Raw genomic sequence first — 15,811 nt, 5'->3', positions numbered from 1 at the left:
TGATGGAGGGGGGGTTGTATCCTTATCTTACCTAAACTGAGTATTTTGAATGCACTTTATCCTAATATGTACATTTTTAGAATCAATTTCCCCCAATTGAATGCATCTTTGTATGTTATTTTCACCAAAATGCATATTTTTGTGCACGTTTTTCCCCAATACACACATTATGGTACATTATTTAGGTTGGAGCACTGCAGCACAGAATTTGCAGAGGTGGAAATTGAGAACACAGCCACATTTTAGTTCACATATTATATTGGAAAGTGAAGTGAATTAAATGCCCCTCTATCCCTGGGATCTGGTTGAAGAGCAGGTTAGAAATCCTTTAAATAAATCCATAAATGAATACTCCTTTTCTGATGGACTGTTTCGTTTCACATACCTGTGAGGGCTTGTGGGGCCGCTGAGTTGGGGATTGTAGCTGCATCCTGTGGGATTGAGCTAATATCAGGTTCCGGGGTGCTTCTTGGTGGGGAAATCGCTAAAGGAGTCATTAGAACACGAGATTTCAGCTGGAAGACAGAACCAATTTGGGTAATGAAAACACATGCAGAATCTGTTTTATTATACTACATATTGGAGCTCTTTAAACTCCCACACTACAGCAAATTACCACAGTATCACATTCATTCTTAGACACATTAATGCTTTCAAGGAATACAGGGAATGAAACTAAAATGTTAATGTATAACGCAAGTGAAGTTGCAAAAAACAAAATATTATGCAATTCAAGGCATAGTTATTTACATCTTAGAAAAGGACTATTAAAGTATTGCTTATTTTTGGAAAAATAACTTTTTCAATGCAGATGTAAAAATTTCTTACATAAAGTGAAATTCTGGAATGTTAGACCATACAGACTACTTGAAAATTGCTGGTGGTTTTAGCAGACCACTTAATTATTTTTCTGCCTGTATTAGCAATTGTATCGCACTGTGAAAGATGATGTATTATTTTTAATTGTATTTTTTGCTTCTTTTACTTCTTATATTGTATTTATTGTATTATAATTTGCATTCTATAGATTTTGAAGTTTGCTACAATAAAATCCAATATAAGGGAAAAAATACTATTAAAAATCAATGTGAATATTTAATGCAGACATACCATGGACCATCTGAATGAAACTTGCAGACCACAAGTGGTTTATGGACCAGAGCTTGGGAACCCTTGACATAAAGTTGTCATTTACAATTTGACCCTTAGCTGCACACGTGTAACTCTCTTGCAGTTGTTGGTGCGTTGGTTTGTTTGTTACCTACCCTTTACCATAAGGTCCTTGAGTGGGTTACAACATTAAAACACAATATTTAAAACAGTTTACTGATTTAATCACAAAAATATACACCTCAAGTGTGAAAGTGTTTTTTATTTTGCTTTAATAAAAATGTATCCATATTTGCACCATATTAGCCCCATGCAAAAGGGAACCCTTAGGTAATGCAGTCATTGCACAACAAGCAGAGATTTAGACCCCCATCCAGTTTTTGGCATGTGTGTATTTTAAAAATCTGACAAATCAGATTTGTCAGACAGAAGGGCAAAGGGCTTCGTTAGTGTGAACTGATTATCCTTCCCTAGACACTTAAATCATGAATTATATTGGACTAGCCCTTGTACTGCCGGTCTTATATGAAAAAGATAAATATTCCATTCTGCAAAGGAAAGCCAACCTGTCCGGCTTGTCCCTTAATGACATGGATTTGATGTGTAAGCTTCTCCGCAATGGTGATGTCCCAGAATTTGGGACCACAGTAGGTCTAATTTACAATGGCTGCTTGCTTAAGCAGAGGACACTTTCTCTTGCGCCAGGAGAGAGCTCCTGATTTTTGCTAATTCCCCACTCCAGCTTTACCCGCATGCTACAGCCAACAGCATTCCCAGGGATCCCCACAGGAAAGTACAACAGAAAGAGAGACATGGGAAATTCTGTTTTATGAGCCCTCCTTGTTCTTAGGAACCAACGTATAATCCTAGCTGTTATGTTTAGAGACATAGACAAGCCAGAGTATCTGTAACTATAATAGGATCATGCCAGCATTGATAGTAAAAGCGAATGCTTGTGTTATCAAATGTCATTATTGCCTAGTTCCCATGAGATGTTTGATCTCCCAACTATGCTGGGGGTTCAGACCTACATCACAATGTTGATGTAGCATTCTGCACCATTTCTGAGAACGAACCTTACATTCCGGCTAGTAATTGGTTTCCCTCCATTTATTGCAAATGACAAAATAAAAGATGCTGTAGAACAAATGCGCACACAAATGTAGGTTTGCTGGGAAATTTCAGATCCATTAGCTTTTAAACGAAATGTTTGCTATTCAGCAGCTATCTCATGCATCGCTTTGGGTGTGAAAAGAAGGGGAGTCCCTACATTGTACTGAAAGCAGAGAACAACAAATAATAAAATCAACTCAGAATATCTGAAAGGGTTTGGTGTGTGTGTGTGTGTGTGTGTGTGTGTGTGTGTGTTCAAGAATGCAAATACAAAGCATTGGGTCTGCTACAGATCAGAATCAAACCCAAAAAAAGAAAGGTCAGGAGAGCTGCAAAAGAACCGTAGAAGCAACTACCTACTACAATTCTGGGCTGCATCAATAGGAGTATAGCATCTAGATCAAGGGAAATAATAGTGCCACTGTATTCTGCTCTGGTCAGACCTCACCTGGAGTACTGTGTCCAGTTCTGGGCACCACAGTTCAAGAAGGACACTGACAAACTGGAACGTGTCCAGAGGAGGGCAACCAAAATGGTCAAAGGTCTGGAAACGATGCCTTATGAGGAACGGCTAAGGGAGCTGGGCATGTTTAGCCTGGAGAAGAGGAGGTTAAGGGGTGATATGATAGCCATGTTCAAATATATAAAAGGATGTCATATAGAGGAGGGAGAAAGGTTGTTTTCTGCTGCTCCAGAGAAGCGGACACGGAGCAATGGATCCAAACTACAAGAAAGAAGATTCCACCTAAACATTAGGAAGAACTTCCTGACAGTAAGAGCTGTTCGACAGTGGAATTTGCTGTCAAGGAGTGTGGTGGAGTCTCCTTCTTTGGAGGTCTTTAAGCAGAGGCTTGACAACCATATGTCAGGAGTGCTCTGATGGTGTTTCCTGCTTGGCAGGGGGTTGGACTCGATGGCCCTGTGGTCTATTCCAACTCTATGATTCTATGATTCTACTTACCACATCCAATTATATTTTTTATCATTTATTAAATTTGTTAGTCAGTTTATTTTGCCCAAGGCAAATCAAAACGATTTCCAGCAAACAAAACAAAACCCTACATAGATACATTAAAACCAAGGGTGCAGGACATTGAAAACATCCTGCCCACTTCTAAAAGGCCACAGACTTGGTTATAGAGGAAAGTTTTTGCCTGGTGCCTAAATATATGTAATGATGAAACCAGGCAAGACTATTCCACAAATGGGGAGTCACCACAGAAAAGGCCCGTTCTTGTGTTTTTGCCCTCTAGACCTCTCATGGGGGGGACACACAAAGAAGGGCCTCAGATGATGGTTGCAAGTCTGGATTGGTTCATATGGCAAACTTTCAGGGTTTTAGGGAACCAATGAGCCATGGGGTGATCTACATACATAAAAATTATCCCAGACTATGACATTTCCCCTACAATTCCAGCCTTAGCTCAAACAGTGAATCTGTAGCAGGCACAAAGGGATATTCCCTTCCCTTTCTTTCTCTTTAAGAAACAGAACAGTGATCTGGTTTGGACAGGGACTGGCAGTGCAGATAGATCCACTGCTTCTTTGCCCTAATAGTATGTCTCCCACTGTGTCATTTCTAATCTAAGAAGGACCAACCCATCCTTTAAGGGTGGTCTTATAAAATAGACACCTTGGGCGCACTTCTAAGCACAAAGCCAGGGCTACTGTCAAACGCTTATGCAGAAAGCTAAATACTGTATTTCATCTTATTTCCCCCATCACTTTCCTGTCACTGCCTGACAACAAAATTTATGCCCCTATTTATTACCCATTAAAAAGTAATATGACAACAGATAATATGAAAAGGTACATTTTAAAAGTCAATTGACTGAAATCTACATTTTCAAAAGCACTTCTCCTGCCCTTTCAAATGCCATTCCTGGCACAGCATGTAAAGACCGCAGTGAATTTATTGGAATAGAAATATTCCACTTAGCTGAAACTTGTGTGCTTGAAGTGGGTACAGGTATAGACATATCCTTCTGAAATGAAAGTTCCCGTAAATATATTTCACCACCCCTTCACAGGGTCCAACATCAATACTGGGGCGAGGGGGAGAGAGATGCATATGTATTTAAATATCTCTCATCTTTACCATAAGAGCTACAAGATAGTTTTGTAATCAATAGATAAGGAGAACATGAAATGTGTTTAGCAAAGGGCACTTTGACTCACTTGGGGCTTGTAGTCCAAAACATCTAAGGTTGGGAGAGACTGGTCTAGTGTTTGACAGATGTTGAGGCTAAAAAATGGACCATCTGCTAACTAGAAAGCAGAGTGAATGGCAACAGTTAAAAGTAGAAATGGAGGGCGATAACTTAGGGCTGGCATATGTCTGGAATTTCCTGGACATAGCCAGGATTCATCCGTCAAAACTGGCATCCGGGCGGAATTTTATTAATCAGTTAAAATGTCGGGGGAAACCTGGGTGTATGGCAGCCAATATCAGAAGTGTTTATTTTTTTGGCAAATTCCCCCCAAAATAGCTGAAAAAACTTCATTTTTTGTGTGTCCATATGCATGTAAATACACATTTTTTGGTTGGAGCACCACCTTGCGAAATTCTGATGGATAGCTGTGTTTTGGTTCATTTATTGTTTCAGAGTCTGACCAAACTGCGGGAGGCAGTGGAAGACAGAAGTGCCTGGCGTGCTCTAGTCCATAGGGTCACGAAGAGTCGGACACGACTAAACGACTAAACAACAGCAACAACAATTGTTTCAGAAAGTGCAAATTTGGGAGGTTTGCCTTTAAATGCAATCTGAATAGAATTGCTACCCCACCCTTCCACAACACAGATCCAATGTAAGGGCTCTGCCTTCTGCCTAAGGCTTCTGTATCTCTTGAGCTCAGGAATGATTTGAGAAACCTGTGCATCTTTGCTTTCTGTGTAATAAAAATATATTTCTGTAATAAAGACATGAGTATACAACGCTGTGGGAAAACCTATCCGGTGTAAAGAGACTTTTCAAGAAGACAATCAAAAGCAATGGAGGAGAAAATTGCATGTTACAAGTCCTAATTTGGATCTGACGAAGACTTCACGGAACACAATAAATCAGTAAGTGAAATGATCCCTTTGTCTGAGGAAAATGGAGATCACCGGATATAAGTAATGTGCTTTTGCATGCTCCCTCCTACCTCTCAAATACTTTTTTTTAAAAAAAATCAAGCAGGAATAACTAAACAACTATTTTTACTCTGTTATGTTTTCTCCTTCCATCAACGGACATAAAGAAGAACCTATATGGATCCCTTTGGACATGAAAATGTACCTGTAGGCCACTTGAGAACTTATGCTGCTGCAACTTGTTACATGGGATTTCAGGCTCATTGTCATTTTAAGCAAGACTTTAGTCACCCCTTTGGGGGTTGCCCCAGTGACAGAACCCTGCCACCTCACACCAAGCCAGTACAAAATAGATGGTTCTTGAGATCTGGGAGCCCACAAGTCATTAGCACCAATAGTCTCTCCAGATACATGGGACACGGGTGGTGATGTGGTCTAAACCACCAAGCCTCTTGGGCTTGCCGATCACAAGGTTGGCAGTTTGAATCCGAACAACGGGGTGAGCTCCCATTGCTCTGTCCCAACTTCTGCCAACCTAGCAGTTCGACAGCTTATCAGAGCAAGTAGATAAATAGCTACTTAATCCTCCAGGGGTCCTTTACCTTTACCTGCAGCCACACAGTTCTTAACACTGTCCCAACTTTCTGTTGCAGCAAGGTGGAAAGGCCTTTAGGCAAAATTCAACCAGCAGGCAGGTGGCTGTAGGTGGGAGGAGACAATGGGAACCTTTACTGCCATGAAGTTTGTTAAGTTATCACAGGACCCAAACTTCATTGTCTCAGCTGTTCTCTTACATGTGCTTTATTACTCTGGTTTGTTCCAACCAATATCCTAACACTTCATGTCTCAGCTGTTCTCAGTCACTCACAGAGTCTGCCAAGCTACTTTGTCACTGCCACAGTGGAAGTGACAGCTACCCATAAAAAGCAACAGAGAAATCCAAGATTTTAGCACAGCTGTGATTGGATAGCAGTGTCTGCTCCTGTCAAACAGAGAGGAGTTTCTCTTGGTGTTCAGCCTGGAAGCTCCCTCTCCAGATAGAGAGATGAGGTGCTCCAAAATGTTCTTACCTCTATGATCTCAACCTCAAAGGTCCTGGTCCTTATCAGCCAATGTTTGGGTAGTATTATCCTTACTTCCTTTTAAATTTGAAAAAAATTAAGGATATCCCATGATATCCTTAAGGAATCCCTTAATCATGTAGAACCCACTCTTATTTTGGGGTGGCCCCATACAGCCCCAAAGCATGGAGGCACTTTATTGCAGCTCTAGATGGGAAGTTATTATGCTAGAACCCAAAGAGTCATTCCATGAAACATAGCTACTAAGCAAAACGGTGGGAGCTTATGTGGGAGTATCAAAATGTCCCAAGTTCAATCCCTAACATCTTCAGGTAGGACTGGGAGAGACTCTAGCCTGAAACCCTATAGATCTGCTGCCATTGGTGCAGACAATACCAACCTTGATGGACCAATGGTCAGACTCAGTATGATTTGCTGTGTTCCTAGAAACAAGGCTTCATAAATATGATGGATATTTTATGCCAGGGATGGGCAACCTGTAGCTCTCCAGATGTTGTTGGACTCCAACTCCCACCATCACCTTGACCAAAAGCTACACTGGCTGTGGCTGATGGGAGTTGAAGTGCAACAACATTAGAGTGAGTGGGGGACTTGAGACAGGCATCGTGACCTTATGATAAGGATCACAGGTATAATATATATAAGCGCTGTGAATTGAATCACACAGATCTGGTGGTCATAGCACATGTTAATGACCTCCAATTTGTCTGGAGCACTTATCCTGCCATTTGAAACGGCTTATCCTGTTTTTGTTTTCTTTAATGCTGATAGGATTTAACTTTTGATATGTTTATATGGTGAAGAGAATGACAGCACAAAAGACTACGCACAATACCCAAGGCACTTGCTCCAGTCAAGTGAAAGAGGCAATGTGGCGAGGGCAAGAAAATGACACATAGCAGAAGCCGTCAAAGCCAATGCATTCCTTCAGCCTCAGTTAAGAGAAAGGTTCAGGCAAGAGGGGAGGGGAGAGAGAAAAGTCATGAAGCTAAACAAAGGCAGACATTTACAGCGGTTATCTATTAAGCTAAACAGAGGCAAGCGTTTATAGTTGTCGGCTGAAGGAATCTTGATAAAAATCTTGTAACAAGGCTGGTGCCAAAATGAGTAAGTGTGGGTGCCTAATATACTGTGGCTGCTAAATAAATTTTAGCTAGTAGTAAGCAGCAGGTATAACATCAGAGGGAAGATATTGCAACAGCCGCTGCTTTCTGTACTGCAGAGGGAAAGAAACTTACCGTATTTTTTAACCTTTTTTCTTTTTTGTATGCTGAGACTCCTATTGCTCCATTTCTGTTCCATCTGCATGGGCTGCCTATTTGATTACGAGCCCAATTTATTGTAGAGGTGTTAAACATTAATGGTATAAAAGGCTTGGGGCCAGATTACCTGAGAAACTGGCCTTCTCCCACCTGGACTTTAAAAGCAGCAGCAAAGGCCCTGCTCTCTGTCCCAGACACCTGTGAGATCAAACAGGTGGGGAGGAAAAACAGGTCCTTCCCAGCAGCAGTGCCAGCATTATGGGATGCTTTGCCAGCAGAGATCCAGGACCGCTTCTTCCATCCTCTCCCCTTCTTCAGCTGTTCTTCAGCAACTAAAGAACACTGTTTTATGATCTAGGTTTTAAATTTATTCACTTGTTTATTAAACTTATACCCCAACCTCCATCCCAAAGGAGCGCAGGGCTGCTAGTGCTTTCAGATTCTTACCTATGTCTGTTTTAATTATTCTGATGGTTTTAATGCAGGGCTAGGGAACTTACTTTTTTCAGCCTGAAGGCCACATTTCTTTGTGGGCAACTTTCTGTGGGCCTAGGCCTAATAATAATAATAATAATAATAATAATAATAATAGGTACATTCTTCTCTCTATAAAATTTTGGTTAGTAGAAGGGGTTGGAGTGATGTTGATTTGGGGATAAATGCTGGCCATGCCTGCTGTGCTTGCTATTCTTCCCTGTAATAGATACTCAGCCTATACGTTTGCAAAATGGTTACAAAGACACCACCATGTACAATATTTTCTCCTTCGAAGGAAATTGATCCAGCAGTATCTGATTTATCTAAATGAGCTTTCTTGGAGATCAATTTCCTGATCGATCAGTCTCCATGGAGATCAGTTACCTGGCCAACTAGAAAAATATAATTATATGGATGCATTTAGCACCACATGTAACAGAGGGGTGCCACAATGGAACTGAAATGCTGAGTTGGGGCCATGGCTCCATTCCATGAGTGGGTTAGTAATAGACATCAATAGCCTCTATAGGCTCTGAAGTCTGTGTAGATCAATTGTTTCAATGCAACATCTTGCCTATTCATCTTCCACCAAGCAATAGGCTTTTAGGCTGCACTCTAGGTTGTCTAGATGCACACAACTAACTAGAGTAACCCACAGGCATCAGTGAGAGACCACTATAAGAAAAAATGGGGAGGGGGAACTAAAACTTCATGTCTGTCTTTATCTATCTATAACGTGCTAATTATTCCAGTCATGAAGGTTTAATGGTAACTGGAAAAGTCAGATCTATACAGGGGACAATAAAGATGCCTTTGTTGGCATCTATGGATTTATTGCAAACTTCCATCAAAATAAAATTTAACCCAGATTGTAAATTCATTTTTTTGTAACCTACAGACACAAATTGATCCATCTGTTCTGTAATAATCCAACATCCAGTTGCCATAAAGAAGTTGGTCGCCTGCCATTTGAGCATGCAAGAGCTTTTAAAAATGCACATAAAAGTCTCATGGAAGCAGGAACCCATGCTATTTGGGAGCTAATTAAATCAAGAGATCTACCCGTCACAAATGTATTCTCTGACTCTAGCAGCAAGTGCATTGTGATTGAGAGCTGTATGCTTTAGCAGTGGGGACCATATCCAACAGAAAGGCTTCTTGCTGAAATGTTGCTTCGGTGTACAAATCTTCCAATGCTAATGAAAAGCACAAAGTCAGATGTGTTGAGCATTACAGATGGCTGTTGTCAGCCTCAGAACCTGGAGCCATTGTTTACTAGAGAATGTCTTACTTTTGGTCTCCATTCATCAAGAAACAGCATCACCCCCGAACTTGCTATTCTTACAGGTTAGATGACAGAAATGATTGCATTAAACCAGTCCCCATAAATAATGAATGATCTTCAATTTACTGCCTCCCTTTTTTGGGGGATTTTTTTTTTGCCTCACTTCTATATTTGGTAGCAAATAAAAGGCTTCGCACATGAAGAAAAGGGCATGCATCTTTGTCAGGTTTCACTAAAACAATTATGTAAAACACCTCAAACTTTCCTTTTGCTGGAGGAGGTGAAATTTGACCTTGCAAAGATTTGTCCCAAATCCTATTGTTATAGGAACACAGAAAACCAAGTACTATTTGGAAGTGGCGATAGGCAAAGCTGTAAATTTTGGTTTCTCGTTTTTCCATTTTTCCATTCAATTCATCACATTTCCACATCAGCTTGCAATTTTTCAAAAAGCCTCATCAGAATTTTGGTGTGAATTTCTCCTAATGCACATATTTTTGTATTATACAATAATCACACTTTTGCAGAGTCATTTCCCTTTTTATGGTACATTTTGTACGCTTTTGCCAATAATATGTGTATTTTGATGCACATTTTACCCTAGTAGATGAACATTTGTATGCATTACAGTGGTACCTCTAGTTGTGGACACGATCCGCTCCAGGGTGCAGTTCGCACCCCAAAAAGTCCACAAGTAGAGCAGCGCTTCTGCGCAAGTGCGGAGCGCGATAGAGCACTTCTGCACATGTGTGAAGCGTGCAGAAAGCTTATGCACGTGTGCAGTGAAACCTGGAATTATACACTTCCAGGTTCGCCGCGTTCGCAGGCTGAAAAGACGCAACATGAACTGAACGCAACATGAGGTACGACTGTACAGTACTTGGTTGGAAAACTGCATTGCAAAATATGGAAAAGTGTGAATTATGAAAGATAGTTGTGTTTTCATTACCGTGGTACCTTGGGTTAAGTACTTAATTCGTTCCGGAAGTCTGTTCTTAACCTGAAACTGTTCTTAACCTGAAGCACCACTTTAGCTAATGGGCCTCCCGCTGCCACCACGCCGCCGGAGCACAATTTTTGTTCTCATCCTGAAGCAAAGTTCTTAACCCAAGGTAATATTTCTGGGTTAGCGGAGTCTGTAACCTGAAGTGTATGTAACCTGAAGTGTATGTAGCCCAAGGTACCACTGTATTGTATTGTTTCAGAAAGTGCAAATAAGGAAGGTTTGCCTTTAAATGGAACTGAATTGAATTTCTTCTCTATCCTTACTTGGAAAGCATTTAATAGTAGTTTGAATTTCTTGCGCCCCATAATGCGATGGACAGCAGCTTATACAGGACACATGAGTTGGATGCAAAAGTTCCCTTTCTCTCTCAGAAGGAGCCCTCCTTTGATAAATGGATTCCTTTCACTGAATGAAGGTCTCCCTTCTGTCAGAGGAAGCTGCTTCTGGCTGAGAAAGGTGACCTTTGGATGTAACCTAGCTTGTCAGCTGCTTTCAAAACAGTCTATAGTCTACACCAAAAATCAAATTTCTGCATCAGGCTGGATTCTGTGACCTGCATAAACTTATCAATTTAGCAGATTTAAAAAAACCAAAACCCAAATGCTTCTCTTCCATCTTTCCATCCTGTTGGGTGTTTACAGTGGCTCACAACATTTTTGAAACAACCAATCAGCTTCAATAAAAGTGCGCTAAAGTAGGAATCTGAAACCAACCACTGAACTCATTTATTCCAAGCAATATCTTGTTTGCCTTCTTAAGTTCACAGCAGATTTTGTACACCAGAAAGAACCCTGAAGTAATATTTCATGGTCTATCAGTTGCTAGAGTGGTTTATGCTTGTTGGATATGTAAGGAGATGTCTGTGAAATAAGAATGGCTCGGGAAACTGTGGGGTATTATGTAAATTGTCAAATGCAGGAGAATTCATTAACTAATTATAGAGCCCAGTAGTTGTTTTTAGTTGTTGTTTTTTAAAAAACACACCAATGTGAATAGTGAAGCCACATACAGAGGATAATATTCTGCTTATCATTAATTATTTTACCTTACAGGAGTACGGTGGTATATAAATTACCTAAATATGTAGGATAGTTTTAACTTCTGTGTGTTTTGATAATTCCCTCTCCTGAACACTTTGACCACGATTCAAAAGAAATTATTGTCTTAAACCAGAATCATATCTCGGCAAACAGAGCTTTCTTTGAAAAATTTCCACAATAGCCATTTCCCATTGCTGGACATGTGATCTCCTGTTTGGTTTAAAGCAGTGGTTTGGCTCTTCAGCAGTCAGAATTGCTGTAACGAAAAGGAAAAGGAAATTCTTGGTACCGTGACTGAACAGCAAGCAACCAAGGAAGAACCGGTGGTGGTGGAAGACTAGTTTGCTACACTGCATGTCCATAGAATCTTCTGAATGTCTGTACTGGCATGAGCCAACGAGGGTGTTAGCCTGAACAGGCTGCTAAGGATTCTGCACTACTGCCCTTCCTGCTTCTTAACCACACAGCAGCAGCAAGAAGAAGGAGCATGAATCTCCTTCCGCCATCTCACATTGGCACATGTGTTCATGCCACATGGATATATTCCAAATATCAAGGAGAGACTAACATGTGGCCTTCAGGATTTTGATGGACATTCCTGCCAGTGGGTCAAGCTGGCTGTAGGCTGGTGGAAGATGGAGACCACCAATATCCAGAAGGCCACAGACTAGCTACAAGACAAACATCATAGCTACTTAATGAGCCGGTAGGATGGCATACCTTGTATCCAGGTTTCCTCCCTCGCTTCTTTGGAATCTTCACAACAGGCAGAGAACCAGCTGGTGCAGAATAGAGGTTATGAACAGCCATTTTCATAGGTGTTGAATGGAGCGGGGGTCTTCCTCTTTTTCGACCTGGTATTCTGGGAGACTGCATGTCCACAGTATCCAGTCTTGGAGGCAGTGATGGCAAATGATTCATAAGTAAAGGAGCTGTAAATTAATAATAATAAAAAGTTATATTGTTGAAAATGGGGGTGGGTGGGGAAGAGAGAACCACAAACAAATTTTGTAAGCAAGGTAGAGGAATGGTCGCCATCCATCTCCCATAGTGGTCCCTCCCTCTCCCAGCTGCCACTGCAGGGGTGTCTGAAGGGCCATCTTCCTCCATTACATTTTAACGTTATCACCAATGTCATGGGGAAAGTAATGTGCCCATCCACAATGACAGAACACACTTCTAATCACAGTGGGTTCAATCCAGACTGCTATTTCTGAGCTGAAAGGCCCCTTCAGTTCACAAAAGTCTTTAGATGTAATGGAGGAAACCCACTGGAAAAAGGGATGAATCAATTTCCTCTTATTCCTCCCCCCCCCTTCTCTACAGTCCCCACCCTGTCGTGGGGGCATGCTTCAATCCCTCTAGACAGATTTTTGGAAGGACTGTGGGGCAGAGAAATAAGCAAAAGCCACTGTAATGTATGCATTATCAACTAAATACTTGACATATGGCCCCTTTAAGAGAAACAGCTATGACCCAGGGGGGCCAGCTGCTGGACAGCAGACTCACAGGTATGCCCTGGCTAGAGTGTTAGTTTCTGCTTCGTGCAGGCTCCTAGGCCTCATCAAGAATAAAACTCAATAGCCATTACCTCAGCTTCTGGTGTGTTCCTATAGAAGGACACCTGTTCCCCTTCCACTGCCCAGAGGATGCTCCTGCTCGTAGGAGCAAAACCTGAAGCCAAGCCACTAATCATGGAAAGGACAGCTTCTGCATGGCTGGAACAGAAACTTCTGTATAGACGTAAAACTCGTATCTGTTGCTCCACCCACTTTTTACTTTAGTCATGGCCACTTTTGCATTTGGCTGTTGACAGGTGGACCCAGGACAGTTGTCTTTGGGCTGAAAAAGGTTCCCCATTCCTTCTTTAATCTATGGATTAAGGACACACCTGTCTACAGCTTGCACTGTGAAATACCATCATGCCTCATAGCGTCCCACATCTTGGTTAAGTTTGGTGTGAATGCTCAGTTCTAGGGGATGCTTGCATAGTAGGTGTTGCCTATAGAATTGCAACTTTATCGACTCCACTTCTGAAGAATGTCTAAATGATTTCATCTCAAATCATTGTCCTCCTGCAACTTTCCTGTGCTTCCTTTGTCCAACTTTTTTTTTAAAGAACAGAACACTAGCGCAATCTCCACAGCTCTCTATCACTACCCTTCCTTCTATTTAAAAGAGGTGTCATTTTGATGTTTATAGGTTGAGCCGATCTCTTGCATCCATCCTTCAGCTGCCACTATCAGCCAGCACCATTTCAGCCATGCATTTCTTAAATCAGCACTTCAATTTCTGCTTATTTTACTCATTCTTTAAAAACTATTACAATATTGATGCAATTATGTGCTTTAGCACACACACACACAAAACACATTTTTCCGTCCACAAAGCAAAGAGTAAACAATCCTTAAATCTTAAAATGAGAAATACAACTGTTTGGCTTAACCTGGAAATTATCGCTTTTAGACCTAGATCTCTGGTGCACACAAGCTAGCTAAAGTTATCCAAATGGTCCAAGAAATGCGCTTTGCAAATGGCTAGAAAAATCTCCATGTTACATGAAAGTTCCCAGACTGATTGGTGGCATTAAAAACTGCTTTTGGCCTCAGACAAGGTGAGACTCAGACACAGTGACCAAAGGGTGGTTTGTAGCATGTAGTATTAATCCCCATTACATTGAGGTTAATATATTGGAGAAGCCAGAAAATCTGACATGAAATTATTGTAGATGACACCAATAAGGCTACCATAATTATGAATGTATTTACGCAAAATGATCCTTAGAAAAAGGAGCAGAGATGACTCCAATTTTGTGCTGAAGCAAATGCATTTGTTTTTGAAGCTACTCAATAATAGATCTTTTAAACAGAGTTACAGGCACTTACTCTGCTCAGATAGATCCATTATACGCTGTAAGATTTGAAGATTGGTTATAACACCATTAACACCAGCTGTCCAAAACTCTCAAACACATGGTAAAAGGTCTAACATCATATAAAACCACATGCTGAGTAAAGAAGGATGGTAAATACAAAGAGGCTAAATTAATAGATTGCCTAGAAATGATGTGATAAGGCTGCAGAGACAGACCCCACCAGTTTTTTACACACACATTCTATTGATATAATTTTTTCTCTTTCAAAGTAGAGATTTCCGATAATTGTGCAGGACTTTTCCCCTCCTCACATCCAGACATAGTCACAATAAGAAAAGCACACAGAAAGCAAAAGGTTGGTTCATAAGAGAAGATCAGCACACCAAAATCCACATTTGGGCAATACCTTTATCAGAACTAACAAAAATGTCATAAAATAAGCACAATTTTTCTCCAGCTCTCTTTGGCAAGAGGTTACACAAAGCAGGAAGTAGTGGGACAAGGAAAAATCCTAAGAAAAAAATTCTGGCAATTAGGGTTAGGTGCTATAGCCAGCAGTCAGCTTTCAGACTCATTTCCAAGATGGAAACTACATACCGAATAAGTCTCTGCTGGGTGGTGTAGATCATACAACAAAGATTCTGAGACACAGAAGCAACAGCTGCTCTCCATTTTTGAAAGCACAAAGATTACCCAGATCTGTGGCATGCCGTAATGGAAACCCATTGGTTCCTGGTTAGACAGAGAGCAGAAGTAAAGAGAAGCATGGGCCTTTGTGGACAGGTCTTACATGCAGGGGTGTCTGCAGGAGTTTTTCCAGAGGAGGGCAAGGTAAAATATGGAATGTGGGGAGCAGGCTAGCTTCTCAGAAAAAATGAGAAGACTATGCCAGAAACATACAAGAAAGGAAGGTAGGTAGGTAGGAAGGAAGGTTGGGATCTGTGGATATTGGAAGGGCAATTTCCCCTTGACCCTAGTCCCTGGATGGCCATGCTTTAATGTAACAACAGTTTCTTACTCTGCTTTTTGAAATGTCAGAGAGTGGTGCTAGAAAGTGTTGTAGCTGTATTGACATTTAAAATTGTATTTTATGCTTAGCTGTTAGAGTCACTTCTAAAGAGATTATTGTTTGTGCTTGCTTCTGTTCATACTGTTATCTAATGTTATGTTCAGATTGTTACTTTTACCGATTGTTTATTTGCTTATGTTGATTGGTTTATATTGTTAGTCATTTTGGGTTTCTTTGGAAAATAAGTTCTAATATAATTTATTGTCACCCTCATTATGATAAAGAGACCCACAGGGGCTTTAGAAAGACAGGGTAACAATCCTTATATAGATAAATAGTCCACAGTTCAATTCCAAATGGTTATCTGGGCAGGTAATATTTAAAATAATAAATTGAAAGAATAGCCATCAATATTAAAATATAAAGCAGTGAGATGTTAAAAACAGTGGCAGTTCTGAAAACCAAGCAACAGAGTCAGG

At 40.8% G+C, this 15,811-nt stretch overlaps 1 protein-coding gene across 1 annotated transcript in view; it reads right to left on the bottom strand.

Annotated features, from left to right (window-relative positions):
- The window catches only part of SCML4 (Scm polycomb group protein like 4), a 75,203-nt gene that overhangs the window by 27,794 nt on the left and 31,598 nt on the right, over positions 1-15,811 (bottom strand). Inside the window, exons 2-3 of the mRNA XM_028723096.2 lie at positions 12,169-12,380; positions 386-515 (exon numbers count right to left, since the gene is read on the bottom strand). Coding sequence (XP_028578929.1) covers positions 386-515; positions 12,169-12,369 — 331 coding nt within the window. The 5' untranslated portion in view covers positions 12,370-12,380. The remainder of the gene's footprint in view (positions 1-385; positions 516-12,168; positions 12,381-15,811) is intronic.

This window comes from Podarcis muralis, chromosome 3 (genome assembly GCF_964188315.1).
Source record: "Podarcis muralis chromosome 3, rPodMur119.hap1.1, whole genome shotgun sequence".
Taxonomy (NCBI): domain Eukaryota; kingdom Metazoa; phylum Chordata; class Lepidosauria; order Squamata; family Lacertidae; genus Podarcis; species Podarcis muralis.
The sequence above is the reverse complement of the archived record's forward strand: the minus strand, read 5'-3'. Positions and strand labels throughout refer to the sequence as shown.